Source organism: Paralichthys olivaceus, chromosome 20 (genome assembly GCF_024713975.1).
Source record: "Paralichthys olivaceus isolate ysfri-2021 chromosome 20, ASM2471397v2, whole genome shotgun sequence".
Classification (NCBI taxonomy): Eukaryota; Metazoa; Chordata; class Actinopteri; order Pleuronectiformes; family Paralichthyidae; genus Paralichthys; species Paralichthys olivaceus.
In genome coordinates, this window is record NC_091112.1 from 8,068,533 (window position 1) to 8,093,572 (window position 25,040).

The 25,040-nt window shown below is 40.2% G+C and overlaps 2 protein-coding genes across 3 annotated transcripts; one reads left to right on the plus strand and one right to left on the minus strand.

The window, feature by feature from the left end:
* Positions 1 to 1,034: 1,034 nt before the first annotated feature.
* Positions 1,035 to 18,332, minus strand: LOC109638778 (zinc finger protein 516-like). Of its 2 annotated transcripts, none has more exons than XM_020101911.2 (5): positions 18,072 to 18,332; positions 7,081 to 8,568; positions 5,101 to 6,393; positions 4,854 to 4,918; positions 1,035 to 3,323 (listed from the first exon to the last, which is right to left on the minus strand). In XM_020101911.2, the coding sequence occupies exons 2-5, from the start codon at positions 8,402 to 8,404 to the stop codon at positions 3,273 to 3,275; spliced, it is 2,733 nt and encodes a 910-aa protein (XP_019957470.1). In that variant the 5' UTR covers positions 8,405 to 8,568; positions 18,072 to 18,332; the 3' UTR covers positions 1,035 to 3,272. The 2 variants fall into 2 exon arrangements, with proteins under 2 accessions (XP_019957470.1, XP_069372818.1); XM_069516717.1 differs by lacking the exon at positions 18,072 to 18,332 and adding an exon at positions 10,238 to 10,371.
* A 2,365-nt stretch (positions 18,333 to 20,697) lies between these two features.
* Positions 20,698 to 24,987, plus strand: LOC109638791 (relaxin-3 receptor 1-like). The gene is made up of 2 exons (XM_069516383.1): positions 20,698 to 22,502; positions 23,529 to 24,987. The coding sequence occupies exon 2, from the start codon at positions 23,661 to 23,663 to the stop codon at positions 24,837 to 24,839; it is 1,179 nt and encodes a 392-aa protein (XP_069372484.1). The 5' UTR covers positions 20,698 to 22,502; positions 23,529 to 23,660; the 3' UTR covers positions 24,840 to 24,987.
* Positions 24,988 to 25,040: the final 53 nt, after the last annotated feature.

Sequence of the window (25,040 nt, forward strand, 5' to 3'; positions counted from 1 at the left end):
CTGTCTGGTGATGGAGGAGAATAAGGCCTCATCTATAATTTGAAGCTTTGTCTTTGTGCTTTGACAAGTCTATAGAGGGAGTTTTAGGGCAAACACGCTGATGGGTTAGTGGTAAAGAATGAAATGGCACAAGAAATATAATGTCACATGTAGCAGTAATATAGACGGTGAGCGATTTAAGCAAGAGGGGCGGAATTTGTTATAAAGCAGATCGCATACATTTGTAGATATTGACTTCCACCTGCTGGTAGAAGTGGTAAACTGCAGCAAGAAAAAAGGCCCAATTCAGCTCTGTTGATTTTACAGAATTAACTGTGAACAATTGATAATAATAATAATAAGATCATAACTGACAAATAAAGTCATCAGATTGAAAGACGGTTTAAATAAAATTAGGAAATTATCTGCAAATAAAGACTAACCACCATTTCCTTTATGGTATATTGATCGTTTGAAGACTATAATATATTACTTTTAAAAAATATGTTTTATCTCTGTTGACCCTGACCTGTTTGTGATGCTTTATAATGAAGCTATTTGAACTTGTGATCCCTCGTGGTCTGTGGCCTCTTACATCAAGATTGACTTTTTAAATATTCAACCAGAATATTTTTATAAACAACAGACAAAAATGAAATTATTTTTGTCTTGGCTGCATTTTTTTATGTTTTTACTTACCACTCCTCAGATCGATCCTCGGGAGAAGTGTCAAGAACCAGTGCTTTATATGATTTGTATGAAATATTCTCAATATTCCTCTAAAAACTGCAGAGATTATTCTGTCAAAACAAGTAATGTGTGTTTACTGATGCTTTTATATATTTATTTGAATGCTGCAGTTTCTGTGCTTGTATTTCAATTTATGTATGGGCCTGTTTCACTATCAAGAAGAGTGAGGACATATGGCCAGTCATCACTGAAACACCATCAAGGAGGATTAAGACTTTGAAGGAAAGGATTACGTTTTAGTGTCCTCACAAAGATAGAAGAACAAAGGTGTGTTGGTGTATTGATAAACTTGACACTGTTATAAATCAAGAATTAACCAACTTTATTTGAATAATTTTACAGACAGACGTAGAACTGGTGAAAATCGACACAGTCACAACAATGAACCCAGTAAGAGCTCAACCTGTAGTTCCACATTTAAGTTCAGGCTCACATAAAACTTCACTGTCTCCTGGTTTCCTGCCAATCTGTCTGCAGCCTCCTCAGACTACTGATGAAAATAATTATAAACAATAATAATAATACCCGCTGCAGGTTCTTCACTCCCTGCGGACCCTGCACTCCGACCTCAAGTGTCATTGAAAAAAACAAAAACGTTTTATTTTCTGTTGTTACTACAAATATCAAGTACTGAGGAGTGTTTAATACCACTCTTATCAAACAAAAATACCATTAAATAAAACTATCCTTTACAATATTTATCAAAACAACAATTTTCCACACAATTCATAGAGTTAATACTCCAGTAATAATTTATGTATTCTCAAGATCTCCCAAGAATCCATAACTCGATGGCTCTCTGTCAAATGCATAGACTATTTCTCTATGGGAGATGAATACACTGAATCAGTAGAACTAAAATAGAAACATACTAAACAAATCTGCAAACAGAAAAGACAGGAAAACAAATTGAGATTGAGGTGAATTTCAAAAAGTCAAAAACAAATATTTTTACAGTTTTTACAACCGTAGTTTTTTCAGGCAGATGTGAGTCGGGACCACATCAGTAGAAATTCTCGCTACATTTTTCTAATTCTAAAAAAATTACAGCATTAAATTGCTACATAACAAGAACAATGTGAAAAGATGTTTACACAATTTCCTGATCTGGGACACAAAGGACAAATTCAAGCCTTGAGAATTAAAGAACAGGTAACAACTCTTCATGGCTCACTGGTTATTTCACCACAAACCTGTTTCAACAAACTGGTGACAATGATGGCCATGACTTGCATTTATTTTTCCTGTTTTCTCAAGAGTAATTGATTGTCCATTCTGGACCTTTCAAATTTGGCGACAGCCAAATGAATAAATATGGAATTAAATGGTAAAGGCCATGGTGCCACAGATTCTGCTGTTTGACCAAAATAGGATATAATTCTACCCTGATGCCAATTTACAGTCTGAGGAAGAGTGTTAATCTTGTCCCTGGTGCATTGATGAAGCCCATCAGCAATGCACTGGTAAATAGTACACACCCAGTGACTCCTGAAACATTTTGGATGTGGGGAAAGTTTTGTCTAAAAGTGTTTGTGTCATAAAATATTTCATTTGAGTGACAAATGCAAAAATAATAAGGTGAATAATGGTTTTAGTTTTAGAGTTGAACCAGTTCACCACATCAGATTTTGTGCTGCAGAACAATTTGATTTAAGTGATAATAACACAACCAGTGCATCCTGTCCTGAACTTAATAGAGCCGCAGCCTAGTTTAGCCCGTTAAGATGGTGCTGGCAGAGGGACGATGGGGATGTGCTTTGTTAGTGACTGTGGAAGAGATCCTCTGCTGGGATTCACTGTAACTGAAGAGAAAATAACTGACTGAGAACCTTTCTGTGTTCACTGTCATGATACAGAACAGAGATAACAACAATCGGCCATTAATCACTGACAGCTCCAGTCAAGTTTGAATAATCTGTGAATATGGACATAAAACTGAAATGATTTCACCCAGATTTTTTTTATCATTGCCTTGTTGTATATTCTGGATGTTGAGACAATAATAATCCAAAAGCAAAAAACAATAAACTCCATAAAGGACATTAAACTGAAAATTGAAACATACATGAAAAAGGTAAACATGACATAAAACATCTGGGGTTTCCTAGTTCTTATAATTCTGAATGTTTTAATAGAACTTTTATTTGTAAGATTTGGTATTTCAGATATTATTTTTGTCCTCAACCAGCAGATGTCCTTCTCTCTCTCTTCATTTCTGCCCGTGCTGCCACACAGTGTCTTTCCACCATTTGTACAACAATGGTTCTGCCTCATTTCCAGAGAACGAATATCGATGTGTGTTTCAGTAACTAATATATCTACATTCTTTAAAAACAAGCATTTCTAACACTTCAAATGAAACAACCGTAAACTATGACAAAAAAAAGTGAGTCCACCTCATTGCTTTGCATACTGTATATTGTGGATTAACGTGTGCCCCTGTCCTTTAGGAGTTATGGCTGGTTCCTGGAAAGAACAACAGGCGTCTTTGTTCAGCAGTCAGCGTCGTGCACGCTGGAAGACGACAAGAACACGATGTGTCTTCACGTTCCTTTATGAAGAGACCCTGAGGATGAAGTGGAGCGGCTGTTCGCCTGCAGGACACAGAGTTAGACGTGCAGCAATTAGATCCAACAATGTGAGTACGTGTGTATACATAATATACATTCACATTACCTATGGCTATATAAGATACAAGTGCATGACTATGCTAAATCACTTGAATGTTGTAAATCACAATTATTGTCATTATATCTCAACCATTATTATTAATGGAGGATGATGATATATATATATATATATATTATTTTTTTTTAAATCTTGTTTTTAAATTAAAATATCATAATAAAGTAAGTAAAGTATCATCAGGTGTAGGTTTAGGTTTGTTCTTTTAAATGTTTGATTGAATATGTGAAGAACATTAACTACTTTATCTATTTCACTTTTGTTCACAAAAAGGAATAGTCCAATTTGAAAAAAGTACTCTTACATTATTTTATTTCAAGTAATTTTCAATAAGTCATTGACTAACTTTCTTCAATCTAACCAGTTGTGAATGTACACAGTCACGTTAACACCTCTGCATTACTGGAATAATCTATCTTCTGGTGATGTGATGATGGTCCAGCCAGTATGAGACACACAAAGTAAATAGTAATGAAAATCTAGACAAGGAGACATGAAACATGAAACAACAAACGTCTTTCAGGATTTGTCAGCTCCTCCAGAAAAATATATTCCCATGATACTGTTCAACATCACCCACAGTGTCATCCACTTTAATTTCATCTGATTTATAATTCCTCACCCCTACAGACTGACATGCTGCCAATCTCCTGTGTTTAAGAAGTTACCCACACATTCCTCTAGGGGGAAAGAGGAGAAGACAGAACAGTTGTAGGTAGCATCAGGCCCGACTGACAGGCTGATGACACACAGTATGGTGATGCTGGGCGAGTTTTACCCTGAGGGACACAACTGAGTCTTTTTTTCCCTTATTTGTTTGCCTCTCTCTTGAGCCTCTTACAAAACTGAGAAGGACGAGACAGCCAGGTTGTGGAAGTTGACAGGCGGGCATGCTAACACATGAATGCAGACGCAGGTTTGCACAGAAGTGACAGACTCTTCCGATGCAGACAATGTACAGACAAGAGGACAGGGAGAGTTAGTGAAGACATTTTTAATTCTGAGATGGATGGGACTTTTATGTTGCTCTAGTGATGGATCAGATTTGCTGTTGACTGACTTTAAGTTGCACATTTTAGATTAAACTTTAATTAAAGCACAAGTATGATTCCCCGACCACCAGCCAATGCAAGAACTGACACTGAATTACTTCATCTAAAATATGAATGTTTCCTGGTTTAATCACATGTATGTGATATAGGCCTGTATTTTTACTGTTTAGAGTAAGACATTCTTTTATTTTTGAATTTGTGGGGAGACTTCAATATAAAAATCAATGTCTTGGTAAGATTTTTTTTAATTAACGAAGATAAGACTTTTTTTTTGTTGATTCAGGTTTTAGTTTCAAGGATTAAAGAAAAAAAACATTTTTAGTCACCACTCATTTGCTTTAAATCCAAACCTACGTAGTGTCAGTGAATGCTGCAGAGGAAACTTACTTGTTTGGAAGCTTCAGAGGATGAATGGACTTCGTTTCCAAAATTTCCATTTAACGTCAACATTGCTGTAAAAATAGGTGTGACAACATTTTAAATATTCCACTCAGCAGGTTTTAATAATAGTTTTAACACATGACATTTTTAATTTTAACCAACTTAAATCAGTGACCACATCTAACTTAAAGTTACCAGTATTTAGTTTGTTCTCTGCCTACAAAGAAATTAAAAAACTAAAGTTCCTCCTCACCTTGTGGATCGATCCTGGGGTCGATGAACCCCCAGTGCTGATAGAGAGCAGCCAGGTCGTGAGGACTGTAGTTCTTCAGGAGACTCAGAACATCAACGTCCATTGGCATTTCTACTGTTGACTCACTCTTTCCCTGAGCAAAAAGGAGTGGATCTAAATAAGCTTTGCTTCCGTGTAGCCCCCACATGTTCATGGCAGCCCACAGATCAGGGCCCTTGAGACCTGAGGAGGAGTCACATGACTGCCTGCGGGGATGAAGTCTGTCTGCAGCCGTGTTAGAAGTCCCACCATGGCTCCTGGCCAACATAAAACCCAAACCCTCCTGAGGGAAGTTTCCCTCCACTGCAGCCCTGTGGCCTCTGTGCTGGGGACTGCTGGTTGGCTGGAAACTAGAGACGCTCTTGTTATGCACTATACTGCTCGATGAAGTACCTTGTACACTGGAGCCTTTACTTCCCCCCTCTGCTGCCCGGTTATGTCCACCAGACTTCTTCTGAGGTTGGGGTCCCACCCTCGCACTAGAATATGTCCCTTCTAAAGAGCGAGTGTCCTTTGACTGGTGCTTGGACTTTGGGACACCTGACTGGGTTTTAGACTGAGAATGGGTGCTTGCTGAGTGCTTGTTGCTGGGGGTTGTGAGGCCTGGGGGCTGTGTGCGCTGAGTTCTCGGGGTTGGTAAAGTTGGACAGTCCTTGCCTTCAAGGAACGGAGGAGGTCCTGTGCGTCTCCACTGGGAGACACCAGCCTTTAAACTCTTGAGATTGGTAATGCACGGTGCCCACTTGGGCGCCATGGAGCTGCTGCCGTCCACCCTGTGGGCCACTCGCTGATGGATCCACAGTACTTCTGGGTAGGTGGTCGTGTGGGAACAGTATGTGCACTGATGTCTCACCAGGCCCTCTGTTTTTAATGGGTAATTAACAGTGCTGTCTCCTTCACTTACAGGCAATGCAGACAGATTGAGAAGACTGCTAGCATCATCAGTAGTAAGTCCTTGCCCTTTGACCTCTGTAACACTTGACTTTTCAGTTTCAACATTTGACTCTAATAAGCCCTGGCTGGGCAAACATGGGTAAGGATTCCAGTATGGCTGACTGAGTAGTACACTCCTGTTCCTGAGGTAGTCCATGTATCTTGAGGTTTTGGATCCACTCTGGCTTAAGTTGTCCAAAATGGTGCCGTGTTTGCTATGGGACCCCAGGAAGTCCTGGTTGTGCTTGTGCAGGTGCAACCTGAGTAGTGAGGCGTCAACAGTGTGGAAATCACAGTGCTCGCAGAAGTAGGGTTTTTTATCTGCAGTATGAGAAAAAAAAGCAGTGTAAGGAACACACAGAATTAAAGAGGTGTGTAAGTGTCAGTTTATCATATCATTGTTTTATTGCAGATAAGGACACAAGCTCTATATGTTAAGTGGTAGTATATTTGAAATATATGAATAGATAGTAAAATAATTATAAAAATATTTAAACATATGTTTATTGACAATGTTTAAGTATATTTTCCAAAATACCTTTAGTGATTGGTATCTTGATCATTCTAATATCCTGTTATGGTTAAACTCAAATTTGTGAATGGGTTGATGAAGCAGCCCAGTGACAATTCTGCCACTCAGACACTATAAATCTACTTGACCCAACTTTACCTCCAGAGAAAACCTGGGATGTTAGTTTTCAATCTCTGAATAAACAAATACAATTACAGTTGTAATTCAGGTATACATCCACTAGAGGTCTCCCTTCCTCACAATACAATGGTAGTAAATTCATCTCCCACCTAATACAAAGTAGTTACATTTGTTTTGAATTGCTGTTGAATTGCTGGCCTGGTTTGTTTATCTGACTTTAAAGTAAAAAGAATGTAGTTACCATGAAATGTCCTCAAACATGACCTTCAGTTATTGTTTCCCAATTTAAAGGAATTTAAACGTCTATCTCCTATCAAAAACCAACGCTCTCGTGTGGTGCAGTGTTCTGGACTTACCCTCCTGGTCTTGGCTCCTGATGCTGTTGGTCAGTTTAGGTGAGTAATGAACATCTTTGACCTTCTTACTATGCAGCGCTTCATAAAATGCATGACCAAGTCCGTTCAACAGTATACGATCTTTCTGGGATATCCTCTTGTCACCTCCTTTAGCATGAGCCAGGCTGTTTGCCGTGTGGTCGAGGCCTGTATCCCCCTTCTTCTTCTTAATGTTGGAGCTGGAGGTGTCGATCTGCTTCCTCTTCTTCTCCTGCTTCAGGGGAACATACTCACCCTTGTCCATGTCGTATGCCACCTCAGCATCAGCGAGTCTTTCCTCCCATCCCAGACATTTCTCTGTGGCCTCTACTAGTCTTCCCTTAGTGGCCAGCTGCCACGCCTGGTAACTACAAATTGGATCCAGCTCTGGAATTCTCCTGCCCAGGGTTTCTTCCTCAGATGTGTGACTCTCACCAACACGGGTAAGGTTCAAACTTTCCAAAAAATGTCTCTTAGAATTTTGCAGCTCAGAGGCTTCATGGTCTTCATGTGGTGGATTTTGTGTTTGAGTGCTATTCAGTTTATGTAGCTTCTCATGTATTTGCAACGTCTTGCGGTCATAAAAGAAATTACCGCAGCCAGCACAGAGCTCATAGAGGCACTCTTCATTTATCAGGGATTCTGGGTCCTGGGGAACTCCATTGATTGTAGCAGGCGGTTCGTTGCTTCTGCCGCCTTGCAACTGAGCTTTAACGCGATGAATGCGCATATGACTTTGGAGGAACCATGCCTGGCGAAAACGACGTCCACATATCCGACATCCGTGATCCTGGGCATTGCGGTGTCTTTTCATGTGGGATTTAAGGAGTAGTACCTGAGGGAAAACCTGGCCACAGATGGTGCAGGAAAAAGACTCGGCATCACCAACCTTGTCTTTTTTCTTTACTTTTTTCTTGGTTTCTTTCTTTTTCACCTTCCCGTTGACTTTATGAGCTTTGTCCGATTTGGGGATGATTTTAGGGGGATCAGGGGTTTCAGTGTTATCTTTCTCCTCCTTATTTACGTCCCCCTCCTTGTCACTGGGATTATGGTCCAATAGGCCCAGTTTATGGCTTCGGATGTGGGCTTTCAGACTGCCCTTCTGAGCCGTCCTGTGCTCACAGTATGGACACTTGTAGGGCTTCTCTCTTGTGTGTCTTCTCATGTGCTGGGACAAAGAGCTGAGAAGAGGAAAGCTGCGACCGCACACCCCGCATGTGTGTCCAGAGGTCGCATCTTCCTCTGCCTCTGCCTTTATATTAGCTGTGCGTTTTTGTGATACGTCTTCCCTCTCTTCTTTCTCCATTACTTTTCCTGGAGCACAACAACCACAGCCGTGTAATAAATCCTCAAACTATGCAAAGTGTATGTTCCAGAAGTTAGTGAGTTCTCAGAACAGGTGTCAAAAAGGTGCAAAACATTACAGCTTCATTTTCCATCCTGATCCTTTTCTTCTTTTGGCAAGAATACCTGAAAATAGAAAAATAAATTTAAATAGACATGCAATATTTAACTTGTCAAAGTTGGCTCGGTTATTATAATATTAATTATAATATATGTATTTATTTATTATTATATTAATACCAACCCATAGTCAAATTGAACATAGGAAAGTGTAGTGAACATAGGAACATAGGAAAGTGTAGTAGTGTAGCCTCTCGTAGTGTGGCCCTCTCACTCATCATTCATGAATTATTCCTGCCTGATCTTGCCATGTTAAATAAAAGGTTTTGTGATATTTTTTGTATCTATTTTTCATAATCTTGAGGTAATTAAAACATATTAGAAATGAAGCCTGGACAAATCGTACAATTGTCAAAACAGTACATTATAAGGTTCAAGGTCAAGTTTAGATTTCTAATTACAGAGAGAACTAAACATGTAAGGCCTGAAACTGATAAAAGTCGCTATTGATACTTTCTTAGCTTGTTTCCTTTAAAAAACCCAGAATGCCACAGACTACAGTGATTAAGGATTTACTGTAATTAATAAAATAAAACTGATGTTACTCAGTCGGACAATGAGTTTTAAAATGTCTTTATTTCCTCTTTAATTCAAGGTACAGACAACTATAATGCAGAAATGCAGGGGCTGGTTTTGTTGTGAATACACCAACAGAGACAGCAGACGTTGCTTACATGTAGTGCAGTTTCACTCAGCATGTGTCAAAACCACAAACTCTGTTGTGGGAGAGATGGCCCACTGAGGCAATTTGCATCACACAGATTTTAGAATAACCTTTTGTCCCTTAGTGGATGAGCGACGCCTGTCTGTACGTATTAGAGCTCGGGTCAGTGTCTCAAAATGCGTGTGTGTCCTTTGGTTTCCTATGCCGAAATTGAGTGCATGAGGTGAAGCATGAAGAGATGTATTCATTCCTGGCCGACCAGGATGAACCCTGAGGGGCAGTCCACTCTAATTCACGATCAATAACACATTATCAACAAACTTCATTTTAGAAACTCGCACACAGACACAGCCACAGCCCTGATTCTACGATGGAATAAAGATTGTGGTTGAAGGTAACAAGGGACATCTGCATTTATTTTGGCATCTCGCTGTCACTAATGACCTTGTGTGTTGACCATTAGGTTTTAATCCTTTTAATAATTTACAATCATAGAAGTGGGCTTAACTATACCAGTGACCTGGAAGATAACTTTGACATCAGAGGTGCTAATATTTCTGAGACATCTGACTAAACCCAGAACAAAACCATCCTGAGCCAAAACAAGCCTTGGTTGTACTCTATTTAAAAAACAAGTAGCATCAAGGCACACTCTGATGTTGTTGAACATGTTCCTTAGGCAAACATGACTATCTGTTAGATTGTTAATAGCAAAAGAAAGTAATCTGTGGTGTATAGCCAGCCAGCCAGGCAGTCAAAAGAAAAACCTGCTATTGTGTTGGCCGCACTAGAACTGTCACATCGCCTCATGTCTGGCCCTCCACCCCTCATTGGGGGGTCAAGAGAGTTATTGTTAAAGCAAAGAGGCCTGGGCCTACATGTCACTGTCTTCGAATGCAAGTCTGAGCAGAGAGGCAGGACAAAGGACAACTCTTGTTTGTCTTGTCAGGCTTAAAATGTGAGGAAAAACTAGGTGCACAAACACTTAAAGGCTAAAAAAACCAGACTGACCCTGGTATGATTTTCTGGGGATGAGATTGCCTGTCAAATACTCTGTATTTGCATCCAGTCGCATCTGTCCGCATGCATGCATGCATGCCTGCTCGCAGTCATTTGTGCTGATCCGCTCACGCTGGAAGGGGTGCAGTATCTGGAATATGGGAGGAGTTTAGTAGGTTTTTCCGGACATGGCAGGTGTTTGGTAGGCAGACGCCATCAGATTAGTGCATGGGCAATGTGGCACACTGTCTTCAAGAGGGGGAGGATGTTCAAGAGAAACTGGAGGGTGGCAATTAAGGGGTTAAGGTTAAGGCGAATGTAATGAGTTAACACAATGGGGATAAAGTCAGAGAGCTGAGGGCAACAGATGGGAATAAACGGGCCATCAGTATGGAGTTAGCCGCCTCTACAGTATGAGCTTAGGTCTTTGTCAAAGCAGCCTACATGCTTAATGTGCTCTATATATTTGCATCTGCAATATCCTACTGTTGCTCAGTCATAAATTATACACACATTGTATAAATAAGGGAATGTGTGTATGTTTATGGTTTTCAAGACAAAAATCAATCTTTATGTAACATTTTTAACCTTCTGTTTTTCTGTCTGTGTTTTTTTACCTCTCCTGCTTTCATCCCATAAACACTGAAAGCCCTTTGGAGGATCTGTAAAGTAATGCAGATAGCCAAACATGTTGCTCCAGGGGTTTAGCGCATTTCTTTTAGAATCCCTCGCTTTTTTCTCTCTCTTTTCTTTGGCAGATGAATAGGCATGTCCAGTCAGCTGTCCTCGCATTGATTCATCCTGACGTCCCAACCAGCTCAGCACAAACTCCCTATGGTCAGGGCACTGATGCTGAGAGCCTGTGTGCTGTGATGTGTGTGTGTGTGTGTGTGTGTGTGTGTGTGTGTGTGTGTGTGTGTGTGTGTGTGTGTGTGTGTGTGTGTGTGTGTGTGTGTGTGTGTGTGTGTGTGTGTGTGCGCGTGTGTGAGTGAGAGAGAGTGCGTGTGTGCATGTACTTGAATGAAATATCCACTGTTGTATGTGCGTGCACTCCTCGTGTGCCTGGTCGCTGCACCCAACTGAGGGTGTAATTTCCTGCCAGGGACTCTTAGTAGAAATTTTCATGTAGGACTGCAGCTAATAATTCTAGTAGCATCGAACAAGCCAGAATATCTCAATCAGCTATTCTCTATCAGTTGAAATGCAGAAATGAAATCTAGACTTATAGCTAGTGTCTGCAAAATTCTGTAATCACAGACGTGTTTCCCATCATGCATATGTGCCTGTGTGTGCGCGTGTATGTGCTGAAGTCATCCAAATATTTTCAACAACCAGCAACAAACCTGTGCCAACATACCCCTGACTGGAGATAGCATGTGACTGTCCTTATGCTAGTGTTCAAAGCCATAGTCAGTCGCTAAGCCTCACATCTACTGTTTTGTATCCAATAATCCTGTCGGTCTCCATCAGCTGCAAACACAACTGATTCACAGATTGAGAAGTTGTCTTTGTTGTAAATACAAGAGGCTGTTTTTTAAGATTGTGAAGACATATGTATTTCGTCTTAATCTTCAAATCATCCCTCCAGCTCTGTGTCTGTGTCACTGCATCAATGCACAAAATCAAATCAATGTTTTCTATAAGGACATTATGACTACTATGACGTAATTTCAGATACAGTATACATATATACGTCAAATTATTGGATGCTATATGTTCCCGATAAAAAATTGAACAGCATTTGAGTAAAGAGATTATTACTGATTCCTCATACTCTAGTGGCAATACTAAACCAAGTACTTATATCTTTCATGCTGTATCTTCCTTGGACTTTATTATCCTGCAGTCACTGCAAGGTACTTTTAGAGTGTCCACATATTATCTTTAAAATTTCCAACCTTCTCTTTTTCCAAACCTGTAATAGCAACAAATTTTGTGAAGTTATGTAATAATAATAATAACGTAAGTTCAACATGAACATATGATATTTTAAAGAACAAAATGAAGAACAACAATTTTTTTGAAGAATCAAATCCCCAAGATCTTATTTAAAATTGACTGATGGCATCTCACAATGTGATTTTCAATGAATAATGTCATATTTCCAAAGCCTGAAGTCATTAATCTTTTGCTACAACCCCTCTAACTGAAGTGGAAACACATCTCGCTCAAGCTCGTTGCACTACAATTATCCCTTTCAGCACCAGTCACTTGTGCATAAAGTGCATGCCTGGATTGCCACTGACTGTCATATTCTGTCTTAAATAGAAGTCATAGACCACACAGTCGGCCATATTGAGCACCTGTAAAGCATAACGCACGACCAAAGGTAGAAATTGATTTCTTATCGCCTCACTTGTTCCAATACAGCTTAGTGTATGCAGAAAATAAAAGTCTTTCCTGATTCACTGCTGAGGCAGAAGGGAATGACTCATTCCAGATGTACTGGAGTCAGACCTCAGCCTAGGTGGCTCACGTCACCTTGGATTGAGCATCACTGGAATTGTGAGTGCAATATAAATGCCTTATTGTCTGAGCAATAATCTGTGACCACTGAACATCTATGTTAGTGCTCGAGAAAAAATAAATAAAAGTGAGTTACATAAAAAGGTGTTACTCACATCACTCCCAAACAATCTTGCACTCTTTCCCTTGTATGAAACACACTGTTCAGTGTTGCACACTATAGTAAGCACTCAATGACGGTGGGTCACTGACACATATCAATATACCTCAGTACAGCCTGTTTCCGATGCATAATTGACACACAACCCAAAGACGGTTTTCAGCATCGTTCCTCGAGTTACTTAATTGCACGAAAAATAGTGAAGCTGCACAGGACTGTGGGCAAACAGCCTAATGTACCTAAGAGATTAGACAGCCATGAGCTCAACAGTCACAAGCACGGACAAACTTGCGCACATCGAAGCCCATCCCCCTCCTTGTCCAACTCTCCACTCAGTTACACAACATGCACACGGATTACTCTTCATAGCATGAGATGAGCTGCTCAATGAGTGGTCTTTTTTCATGGATGCCCCCTCAGTGCAATGAAGCACACACGGGAAAGAGATACCGACCAAGAGAAGTACCTGTTTTTGAAACATAAACAATTACTCTGCGGGTAAAAGACACTTCTTGTCTGATACAAACCCAAATGCAGACACCAGTAACGAATGCCACTGAAAGGCAAAGGTGAGGAGATGTGATCTCTTAAGACGTTTTCAAATGACTCTGGTAATTGTAATGTATCTACTACGGTAAGTGTGAGGATCCACAATGAACCCAACTCTTTTCTGTGTGGATTGGCTAGTGTTGGAGACACTGGAGTATAATCTGCTGGCATTAACTTGCTCTCTAAAAAAAGCACTCTCGACAGGGATTAGATTATCATGGCAAGGTCAGCTCAGACTCGTGCTGACAGTCTCTCTTTATGTCTGTCTTTATGTCTCTCGATCACGCTGCTTTCTGTCTTTTAATTTATCAGTCTTCCTAGCGGCGTCTTTTCTCTCGAGTATCTTTCGACAGGTGAACATTTCAACACTGTCTTTGATTTTACTAGATCACACTGCCGATGCAATCAACAGAAACCATCAAAAGATTAACACAGATTAAATTTACCACATGTTATAGTACACTTAGCAATAAGCAATGTTCATGTCACTCTAGCTACTTTGCCATTTTTTGAAAATGGTGTTTGAAAAGTATTCCTATTATAGAAGAGTATTTCTAAAACAGGAATAATTTTCAAACAAAAAAAAAAAGTAAAACTTAATTCAAAAAATATATTGTGTTTGTTCAATCAGCGTAGGAAACAATCTCACTAGGGCTGCAATTTATGATTTTCAGTATGAACATTTTTGTTTCTAGCTTAATCATTAACTAATAAGGTATATTAAATTTAGGAATTTTTAATTAATACTCAAAAAAACAAAAATACACAGTTTACTGCAACAAAAAAGAAGTAGTAGTCTTACAACTGAGAAGCTGGAAATTGGGAATGCTTTGCTTTGGAAAATTGCTTCAATAATTAGCGGATTATACAAATAGTAGCTTGAATGTTTCTCAGTAGAGCTTAAACCTTTGTCAAGGTCAACAGTCCCCCCTACATTCAATCAAGCTGCACCAACTTTTACACAAACACATAGATATCAGTTCCCTTAATATGTGACTCTCCTTTTATCTTGATTACAGTTGTGATACAGTTAACTGACTGTGGTTTCAACACATTATTATCTTACGTGTTGGAGGCAAACATAAAATGGCATTACATCCCCCCGAAGTGTTAATGCCACAGACTCGAGTGTTGTGTTTTAAGACTGAGTTTTTTAAAATACAATTTCAATAAACCTACAGCAAAAGCTTACAACGACAAGTGCTTCTCAGAGGTTTTTAGCCTGACTTTGCCTATAGGTTTGTTATCTTCATGATATATAATGTGGATATTTATCAGTGTATAAGATCAATATTGCCATTCTCCTTCCCATACTGTGCTATGATTAAGGTAAGGATTGAGAAGGGGTAAGGCGATACCTGCTTAGCGATTTTACCCTGGAGCAAAAGAATGACAGCTGGCAGCAGGGTCTGGATTAGGTTTCCTTAGGGGTATTGCATCTTTTACACCACCGCTTCTTTGGAGTAGAATGGGCCGATAGTAACCCGACTCCCTCCAACCCATCCAATCTCGTCTCCCTCTGCCTCAATGGGGCCAAACAGAAGGGATCTGTGAACGCCTTACTCATCCCTCCCATCTTCCATCTGGACATTTTGTCAGTGTTTGCACTCCAGTTCCTCCACTGGAGACTTAAAGGGCAAGTTCTCTCTATTTTTTCCTCATTCATCACAAACTGGGAATCGTCTCAGTCCATTCAATACTGACTCACACTAAAATTTTTGTTTTGGTGGTCCAAGTGTTATCTAAGAAAAGTCCTGAATAGTGAGGATGTTGTACTTCGTTATAGCAATATTTTAATTTAGATGTTTAAGAATAAATACTATTTGCAATAGCAGGGACATTGACATAGTTACTATCATGAATTTGATAGTAACTACTATTAGATGTGCACTGATTAATTCAACTTTTTCATGAATGAAATCTAGGGCTACAACTATTTACTAGTTTCAAAACTATTACCTGCTAACCATAACCAATTTCCTGATTAATCGGTCTATGAAATACGAAAAAAAGTAAAGTGAGAAATACCTTTCACGATTTCCAAAAGCTCAAGTTAACATCCAGTTTTGGATTTTTCCAAAACATTTTGATTTGCTTACTAGCAAATTATCTATTTTTTGGCTTTCTATAACATGGTACAGCAACTGTATTAATCTTTTAGTTGCCATTTTAAAAGATGAATGTCATAAGAGCTTTTATTCCCATCTGTTCACACATGCAGTCGCTATGTAAACAGATCCACATTTTGGGCCTGAAGATGCAGATACCACGACCCACACAGAGAGAGACAACGTGGGAGCGACAGCTAGCATATGTTAAGTGGAGTCTGGATCCAGTATGGTCCATCTGCATGCTCTGCTGTGAGGTAATAACATCAAAAGAGAGGATGCACACTCAGCAGAATGTGCACCTGTATATGTGCACACTATTTCAGAAGCAGATTTCCATATTTTCTACTTAAATATAGTGCAGATAAGTTAATTAACTGTCATACACAGAAGATCAGAAGATTTATTTAGTTGAATTCTGGAGCCATGTAAAACATATCCGTGAGATTATTGTGCTGAGTTTTGCCTTTAGATGCATCCTCAGTAACAACAAGGTATTTAACAATTAAGTTTTTCATAATTACAAACAAGATCAATGGATGTTTAAACAGTGTAGGGGGGGGGGGGGGGGGGGGGGGTGTTGACAGCAAGTGGAAAAAGGATTTGATAAGACAGCGATGTCATAACTGATTAACTTACTGGTTTGCACGTGGCTTTATCAAATGATGATCATACTTGTGTCATACAAGACGTGTTGAATTCTCCCTTGTGTTTTTCTCCCTGCAGAATCATGGACTTCATCTCAACACTCGAAAGCTTAGTTTTTATGTGATGTGTTTTATTTAACAGATTGTAACTATTATTGTTGAATTAAAGGGATATTTTTCAATTATGTTAAGAAATGTGAAGCTGAATATTTTACTCAGTTTTATCTTGCACAAGAAATGTTTCTGTCGTTACATACTTTGATAAACAATAAATTCTTTATATGTTATTGATTGTATTTGCGTCCATTTTTGCTTTCTCACCACATTGGCTGTGTCACCGTCTATTTGATGCCTTTGCTTCCAGATGTGTGGCTGCATCTTTCTTTTGATTTGACTTAGATTGAGAAAAACAAACCTGCCCCAGTCCATTGTCACAGGAGGGAGCTGCCCAAAGTGGAGATGGGCCTTACCCCACACATCTTCCTGTCTGCTCTGTCTGCACCCTTCCCCCCATTCCAGCATCAAGCCCCTGTCCAGACCCCAGTCTCCTGACCCAGTCTACACGATTAAATCATTTTTCTTTAGCACGATTTTTTTGTGTGTGTGTGTCCCCCTGCAACTATGTCTGGTAGTCGTCGCACATGCACACCCTCCCCTATTGATCGTCATGCTGAGGAGATTACCCTAATAGCTGGGATTACCTCCCCACATGTTGGCTGACCACATACTGGGGGTGGGGGGGGGGGGGCAGGGATGGTGCATGTTGTGCATGATGTGCAAGTGTATGGGAGGAAGGAGGGGTGGAGGAGTGAGGAACAGATAGAGACAGGTTTGTTTATTTGTTGTCTGCGAGCAATCGAAGGCTAGAGTTGAAATGTACAGAGTTCAGGGATAACGCCTTGTTGCATGTGGGATGTAATTAGACTCTTTGCAGCCTACATCTCCATCTTTATGCTTCAGAGCAATGATCAGATGGGCGCCAACACACAATCTGACAAACATGAGACAGATGACAGAGTTTGAAGCACAGCAACATGTCCTTGCAGTGCTGTTCGCCAACCATGAACCAAGAAAACCACCTGAGAACTATTCTGAAAATTGATAAATCAAGTCGAGTGAAACATTTGGCTGAGGCTCATCAGATGTGAGGATCCACAGCTCTTCTTCCTGTTGATTTTTACACAAAGCAAACAACCGCATCTTCTTAGTATAATTGTGGCAGTTTCTTTTAGTTTCACTGCTCTCTGACACGTTATGAATTACAAGATGAGTATTAGACGCAGCCTGGTTGTTCTCTAATCACCAGCTTTCTGCCACATGCCCTGACAACAACATCTACAACCGCCTGCAGGGCAGCACCGTCCCATCCACATGTTTCCCCGCAGCTCATCTCTGGTTTGGCTGCAGCTGCTGGTGGTGGGTCAGTTTCTCCAAAGTGTCAAATGTTTGGATCAGATATAAATCGAGGGCCACGGGTGCAGGCAGGCAGAGAGAGGGAGACTGGAGGCCATTCAGACGGTGCAGAGAAAGAGGAATTCCGTTAATCCGCCGCTGATCCGGTACAATGGCAGCCTTGTTGTCTGTCCCGTTTGCGCTCACTTAACCACAAGTTTGCGTGCGTTGACAGTGTTCGCTCCTCGGCGGAGCCAAACCCCAGCAAAGACAATTACAACCGCCGGATAACGACGAAGACAACGCGGGGTCAGTCTCCGGCTGCCGCGGAGGACACTTGACCTGGCGACGTTCCACTATAACTGACATCCGCGTTACAGCCTCCCCCGGACGGGATGGTCGGAGCTAACTTTCCCCCCGAACAAACTCCCACACAAACCCCCCAACACGAGCGCCCGCAGAGCCCCGGCACACAACAACTAGCCCCGCTATCTGTTTGTTAGTTCAGCGTCACTTGCTCTTACCTCGGGCTGAGGTTGGGCGGCGGGTCGCTCCTGGAGGAATCACCGTTAAGAAACAAAACAATGGCGGTTGAAGTGATGAAACACTCCGGGGCGCTGAGCTTCACCTTCCTCCTCCTCTTCAAACTTCACCCTCCTTCAGTTGCAGCGGAGCACCTGCACCGCAGTCCCGTCCTCCTCCGCCTCCTCCTCCCCGGGCAGACAGCAGCAGCAGCGGCGGCAGCGGCGGTCGTCGTCGGGGGGGTGGAGTGGGGTGGATGGGGGGGGGATGAGTGACGCGAGAGATAACGTTATTAACGTTAATGGAGAGCTGGCGTGCGCGCGCGGCACCGCCTCATCCACCGCAACCTGCAGCCACCGAGAGGTGACACGTGGGCGCGCGCGCGGGATGTTGGCACCACTTAGCTTTGATTCGTTTCTAGTGGTGACGCGGGGCCCGTGAGAACATGGGGCCCCTGGGTGGAGAGAGACCGGAGGGCCCCTGGGTGGAGAGAGACCGGAGGGCCCCCAGCTCTCCGAATATAGACCACAACCCTCAGACTGAAAGATAATGTGGACAGTTCACTTTAACACCTTTCATACAGGAAATGCAGCTCAAAGTCCTTTACATGAAGTAAAGATACAAATAGAAACATGTTCGTAAAAATAAAAGTAACATAAGAAAGTGTTAAAATGGTATTTAAAAGAAAAAGAAAGAAAAAACATTGAATAAAAGAAGAAAGAAGGTAATAAAATGTATAAAAGCGCAGGAGAGTGGGATCTAGTTAAACAACAAAGACAACAACAATAATAATAATAATAGTAATAATAAACATATCAGTATAGCACCTCTCATATGAGAAATGCAGCTCAAAGTGCATTACACGCAATACAGATAAAGATAGACACGTTAATAAAACATTCGCCTGCTATTTCCTGGGAAAACTGTAAACATTTTGAAAGAAAGTTTTAAAAAAAAATAGCTCTTGATCTTTTCTTCCAAAACCCAAACTGTATTCTTCCACCAAGTTTTGTGCAAATCCATTCTATTGTTTTTGTGTAATATTGCTTACAATCAAACTAACCAACAAACAAAAAGACAGCAGTAAAACATAACTTCCCTGGCAGAGGTAATAATATCAACAATGACAAAAATGAGCAGCTTCAAATTTTGTTTTATGGTGCAATGAGTTGGGAATGGAAGAATGGTGCAGCTTCCATCTCTTGTGAAACTGTCTGATTCAGACCCAACAAGGTCAAGAGTAATTCCAAACTGTTGATAAGTTAAAAATACTTATAAGTCATCAAAAAACAGTGTTTATCTCCAATATTCAGCTTGGAAACCTTTGAATTATCAAGGATTCTAAGTAGAGTTTGGTGTATTTGTTACAGTGGCAGGTTTTCTAGTTTAGGAAGCCAGGCATCATGGGTAATATCCTCCGTTTAGTTGCGTTTCAGTTAAGTGAACATTGAAGTCAGAGCTCTGGTCAGAAGATTGATAGCATTTGTTTTTTCTCTCAATGAAAATCATGTAATTGCTCGACCACAGATCAAAAAATAATGAATCCCCATGTGTGTTTGCAGGGGGCGCTCTTGGTAATCAGTAAATGTTACATAGTGTTGCTTTAAAGATATAAAATACCAAGAGCAGGATGATCACCTCAACACTTGAAGGAGCCTCTGGTCTGTTACTGCTCTGGTACTGATGAAGCTTCAAGCTCATGCTAACTGAGGAAAGACGTCACTTTGATCTGACATACAGGTCAGCAGAGTAGAAGTAGAGAAATAATTACAGCAAGTAAAACCTGTTTAGTATTCATATGGGCATCCGTTGTTTTAAGACACACCAGTATGTGACAGTTTGAGCTGATAAACTGGCAGATAATTGAAGAATATGCAGCATATTTCTGTGTTGTTGTGCATCTCAGGATTCATTTGTGGCTGCACAATAGAATCTGACAGTTGGACAGATTTCATCTCTTCAGTTGTTAATTACATTGTCAGTTTAATAAGTCTGCTTTGATTTCCAACTCCGCAAATCAACACCTCCACCTAAGGCTTTATGTTGACTTTTGAAGTGTGAAGTTTTAGTTTTAAATTTGATTTTAATTTGGTTGAAATGTTTGACTGATAGATTCTGTTTATTTAGTTGTGTCTTCAAGTTGTGTTCATATTCCTTCCCTGAACAACTCCATCACACAGCGAGTGGAGGCTTTTGGTTGTTGGGTCTAACATTTGTCACCAGAGGGCTCACTTTAACAGACAGTGAGTGCTGAGGGGAGCCCACTCCAGGCCTCCTCCTCCTATTCTTCCTCTTCCTCCTCTCTTTGACACAAGTGTTGTATTCTCATTCTTACAATGGGTGGCGACAAAACACTGTCCTCACAGACCTATGGCACTCAACTCAGCTGCCGTGCTCAGAAGTGCACACATCATGGTGTTAGAGACTCCATGGACCCCAGTATGTAATCCATTTATAAAAGTGGATACTAAAATATACCTCTGATCAGCTGACACCAAATGTGAGTTTAAAAAGGCAACATTTCTTCTTGGGACATTTTTTGTCTTTTTCAGTTGATTGTGCATGAGAACAAAACACATTTTTAAATATGAGAGGAGACTACGGAATAAAAACCTGGGAAATCAAAGAATTAGGGTGAGTTGATTGAAATTGAATGGATTGCTAATTAATGAGTTTTGAGTCATGCTGCAGTGCAGCTGCACCTTCTTACCAAGACTTATTTAAGATGTGTATACTTGTGGTCATCTTAGCTTAGCATAGAGAAAACCCCTGTCTCTGTCCAAAATTTAACTTAATCCTTTACACCTCAAATTATTTTTCCAGCACTTACACCCTCATTTTTACACTTTGGGTTTCATGCAGATTACAATGAATGAGCTATAACGTTTTAATTAGTGAGTTTTAGAGGTGATGGCATTTTTTGTAACATTCCAAAGAGTAAATTTAACAGATATGTCGCTTTGAATGTGCAGGGATTCATTAATCTACAGTTTTACAGAACTTGGGAAGATTCTTGTCTGATCCAAACACTGATAAAACGGTTTATAGTTAAAGTTACAATCTTCAATCACTGTGTAGCAACCTCATTTGTTACAATAAAATGAAGGTAAAGATATGTCAATGAGAAAAACTGGCAAAACTATTGTTGTTTCATTGGAAACATTGCGAGTGTGGGAGCTTTTTTGTCCAGCGATTCTATGAGGATGGCTCAGTTCAGAGCAGCATTAATCAACTTCCCCACGCTTCCGCCTCTTCCAGGCTAATCTCATTTAGTCAGTCAGTGCTGATGTTCTTTCCACTATCAACATTTCTTAATGAAGAGTCATCTCTGCTGCTCAATTTAATCTCAAGGCAACACAACAGATATAAATAGAAGAGGAAAAAGCAAATTGCCTAATTTTCTGTCAAAGTTGTCTCATTTATTTTAGCTGTACGTGAGGTCAGACTGCATTTAACACCCCTGATGTGTTCTTCCATGCAAAGACCCACAGATAATGACATTTTTACTCTGAAATGATACTATCAAATTCATGGATAAAATATGAACGATTAACCTTTGATATTGATTAATATTAACAGCATATCCCAGATGGATAACATTGATATGATATCAAGAAATTTTACATACAGGGTTGATTGAATAAGGATGAGGGAAACCCCAATAAATATCTGAACAAAAAGAAAGACAAGTCTCAAACTGGTGCATATCTTATTTATTTAATTATTTAACATGTGGCACTTTTTAAAGTGCTTTAACAAAAGTCAAACAACAATACTCAACAGCAAAAGTAGCTAAATTCATAAAAAACAGCAGGTTACAGTTAGATGAAGGAACAAGGAAGGTCAAGCAAATGTAGAACACATACTTTTAATTTCAGGGATTTGATCACTAGTGACTCACATTTAGGACAACATATTTAAATTACATACATATATTCTACATGGTTATTATCATTAACAGAAGAGATTATATTATAAATATGATTTCATTGTTCTATGATGCTGCAATTACACCAGATTTGTGTTAAAGTAAATAAAACATACGGGGGGAGTTATTTAACTAAAATACATAAACCAAGGAGATTCAAGAAAAAAATCTGTTCTTTAATTCATTTCTCAAAACACAAAAATTGAAACTCTTAACTTGGCCAATGGTCCAGTTTCCAAAAAAAATGTGTTGGTATTTCTGTAAAATTCTTTGGTTTAATTGTTTTTTATTTTATTATTCCATCCTTATCAATTTTTGCTTTTAGGGTTTAAGGTGGAGCAGGTGTTTTGTAATATGCAGAGTGGAAATGATGATGCTGGGTGGAGCATGAAAACAGGGTGGGTGACAAACATATTGTTGTTGCTGTCGTTCTGTGTTACGCTGCAGAGCTGGTGGCTACAACTCTCTGAATACTGAAGATCTGCCTCCAATGTTAAATATCCAGGTAAGTTAAATTTTTTCTACATGTAGCTGAGAATTTGTGTAATAAACGGACAATCTGAAAATAAAGGCCAAACAACTTCAGTATATTGAACTATTTTATTTCTGTGAACTCTTGTTTCAAAACAAACCACAGTCCTGACTCATCTCTGCAAATTAAATGTTTTAGTTACTTATTCCACTGTTTCTCGAGCTAAGAAATAAATGGTAGCTTGGATTGTTGAATGTAAAACAAAGTGAAGGACAAAAATTGAATAAGTCTTTTTGGTACATTTTCCTTTAACAGTCATTGTTATCTTTGTTTTCCAAGTGATTTGTGCATTGTAGTTTGTCATGGTGAAATGTGGTGGCATATGAGAATTAATCAAGAACGTCTTTCATCACTGTTTTAAATCAACAAGTTTAACAAAAATCATACTAATTAAACTTATCTAATCACTTTGCTGGTTGTTTTCTTGCAAATATTGACTTGAAAATGAAATCACACATGTAGATGGCAGCTTTTGCTTTTTATTTGATTTAGATCGTTACAAGAATGTAAACAAAATTAAATAAAGGAAGTGATTTCTTTTTAAAAAGCTCCTGCAAAGTGTGTGAGTTAACAAAATGACATCAAAATTTGCCATATCATCGTCCTGACAAACATTGGGACATTGTTCCAGATGCTATTGATTTAAACTCCAGATATATTTGTTTAATTTCATATTAAATGTAAAACTCCTAATTTTCAAACTCTTGATAAATGTTGGCAATAGACATTTACAGAATATTATATATTATGTTTATGATGTCACAGAATATGTTGGAGTTATCTGTGAAGATTCTTCGCAGGCTTTTCTACTTCAAAATGTGGAATACGTTTATTTGTGTGTCCTCCCAGAGACATTTATTTCTTTGAGATGTGAATAAGATTAGCTAACTCTGTGGCTAACACTTTAGCCTAATCTGTTTATCTGACAAGACTAATCTACTTATTTGCTCATAAACTGTGGCTGCCATTATGTAATAATGATTTCCGCTTTCCTTTCAGGGACAGATGACTGTCAGCCAATAAACTGACAACCAGAACCTCACATTTTTAATTTGTTCCTCACAAAAGGAGGACGAGAGATCAACATTTTCAATAATACGTGTCGACATTGACCATCAACAGTTTGTCAAAATGTCAAACATTGACTTCAAGAGACTTGAGTTCTTCCGCAGCATCCTGAGCGGCTGCAGCATCGGCCTGTTCTGTAATAACTCCCACCTAAATTTCCACAACATAAGTTATGACAATGGGCTGGAGAGTCTTGATGATGGATCCCCCTGGTTACGAATCATCATCTCCGTCGTGTACTTCGTCGTGGCTACTGCCGGAGTGTTGGGGAACTTGTTGGTGATGTTCCTGCTTTATTCCACACACACCATCAACACTGGCACCATCAATTTCTTTGTGTTCAACCTAGCCTTGGCCCACCTGCTCTTCTCCCTGGCCTTGCCGTTTTGGGCCGTGGACATTGCGCTGGACTACAGCTGGCCTTTTAGCTTGGCCACGTGCAAGGCCGTGTCCTTACTCACTGGACTGAATGTCTTTGCTAGCTGCTTCTTCCTCACAGCTATGAGTTTGACCCGTTACTGCTTCGTGGCGACTGCTCTCAAACCCAGAGCCTCCCTGTGCAGAAGATCCTGCACTTCTCCGGTGGCCACAGCCTTTATCTGGGCCGGAGCACTGATAGCGGCAGTGCCCCGAGCTGTGTTTGCTGACCTGAGCCTCGTGGGCAGTGGCAACGACACAGCGTGCCTGCTCCGTTTCCCAGATGGCACAGCCTGGCTCGGAATAAACCAGCTCCTGCGCATGGTGCTGGGTTTTCTGCTGCCCTACACCATCATAGTCCTATCATACCTGCTTCTGCTGCGCTTCCTCTGTCGCCACAAACTGAAAGGTTCTCGGCGAAAGTCTGACATTTCAAAGTCTGTGGCGGTGGTGGTGCTTTCGTTTTGCGTCTGCTGGTTCCCGTACAATGTCCTCACGCTTTGGGGTGTCCTGATCCAACTCGACATCGTTGATATCAGCTCTTCGTTCTACTCGGCTCAAACATACTTTTTCCCTCTGGCTAACTGCTTGGCCTTCACCAGCAGCTGCTTCAACCCTGTCATCTACTGCCTGGTTAGAAAAGAATACCGCTTGGCGCTCCACAACGTGCTCCTCAAGTTGAGTCTGGCCATTGTGTCCAAGGTGTCATCGGCACAAGCTGGGCAAGTGGCTGTTCCTCTCAACACATACAGCCACACAACTCCATCTGACACAAAGACACACAAACCAGTGTCAACACTCCCAACTGCAGTGTCCACTATGTAAAGCCACAACTGCACGCAACCTCACTATTGCTCTTTTTCTTCTCCTTCTTATGATTATTAATAGTGTAAGATGGTTTATTATTAGTATAAAATTACTGTGCACATATTTACTACTGTAGTTTGGACCAACAATATACTGCACTGTACATCTGGATTGTTATTGTCTTAGTTTTAAATCGTCAAGAGTGAAAAACCTTTTTTG

Excerpts from the sequence above, each read along its gene's own strand:
- LOC109638778 (XM_020101911.2), bottom strand. The coding sequence starts at position 8,404 with ATGGAGAAAGAAGAGAGGGAAGACGTATCACAAAAACGCACAGCTAAT. Across the intron at positions 4,919-5,100 it reads CCCCAGGATCGATCCACAAG|CAATGTTGACGTTAAATGGA; the intron begins GTGAGGAGGAAC and ends CTATTTTTACAG. Across the intron at positions 3,324-4,853 it reads CCTCTGAAGCTTCCAAACAA|GCGAACAGCCGCTCCACTTC; the intron begins GTAAGTTTCCTC and ends TGTGTCCTGCAG.
- LOC109638791 (XM_069516383.1), top strand. The coding sequence starts at position 23,661 with ATGTCAAACATTGACTTCAAGAGACTTGAGTTCTTCCGCAGCATCCTG.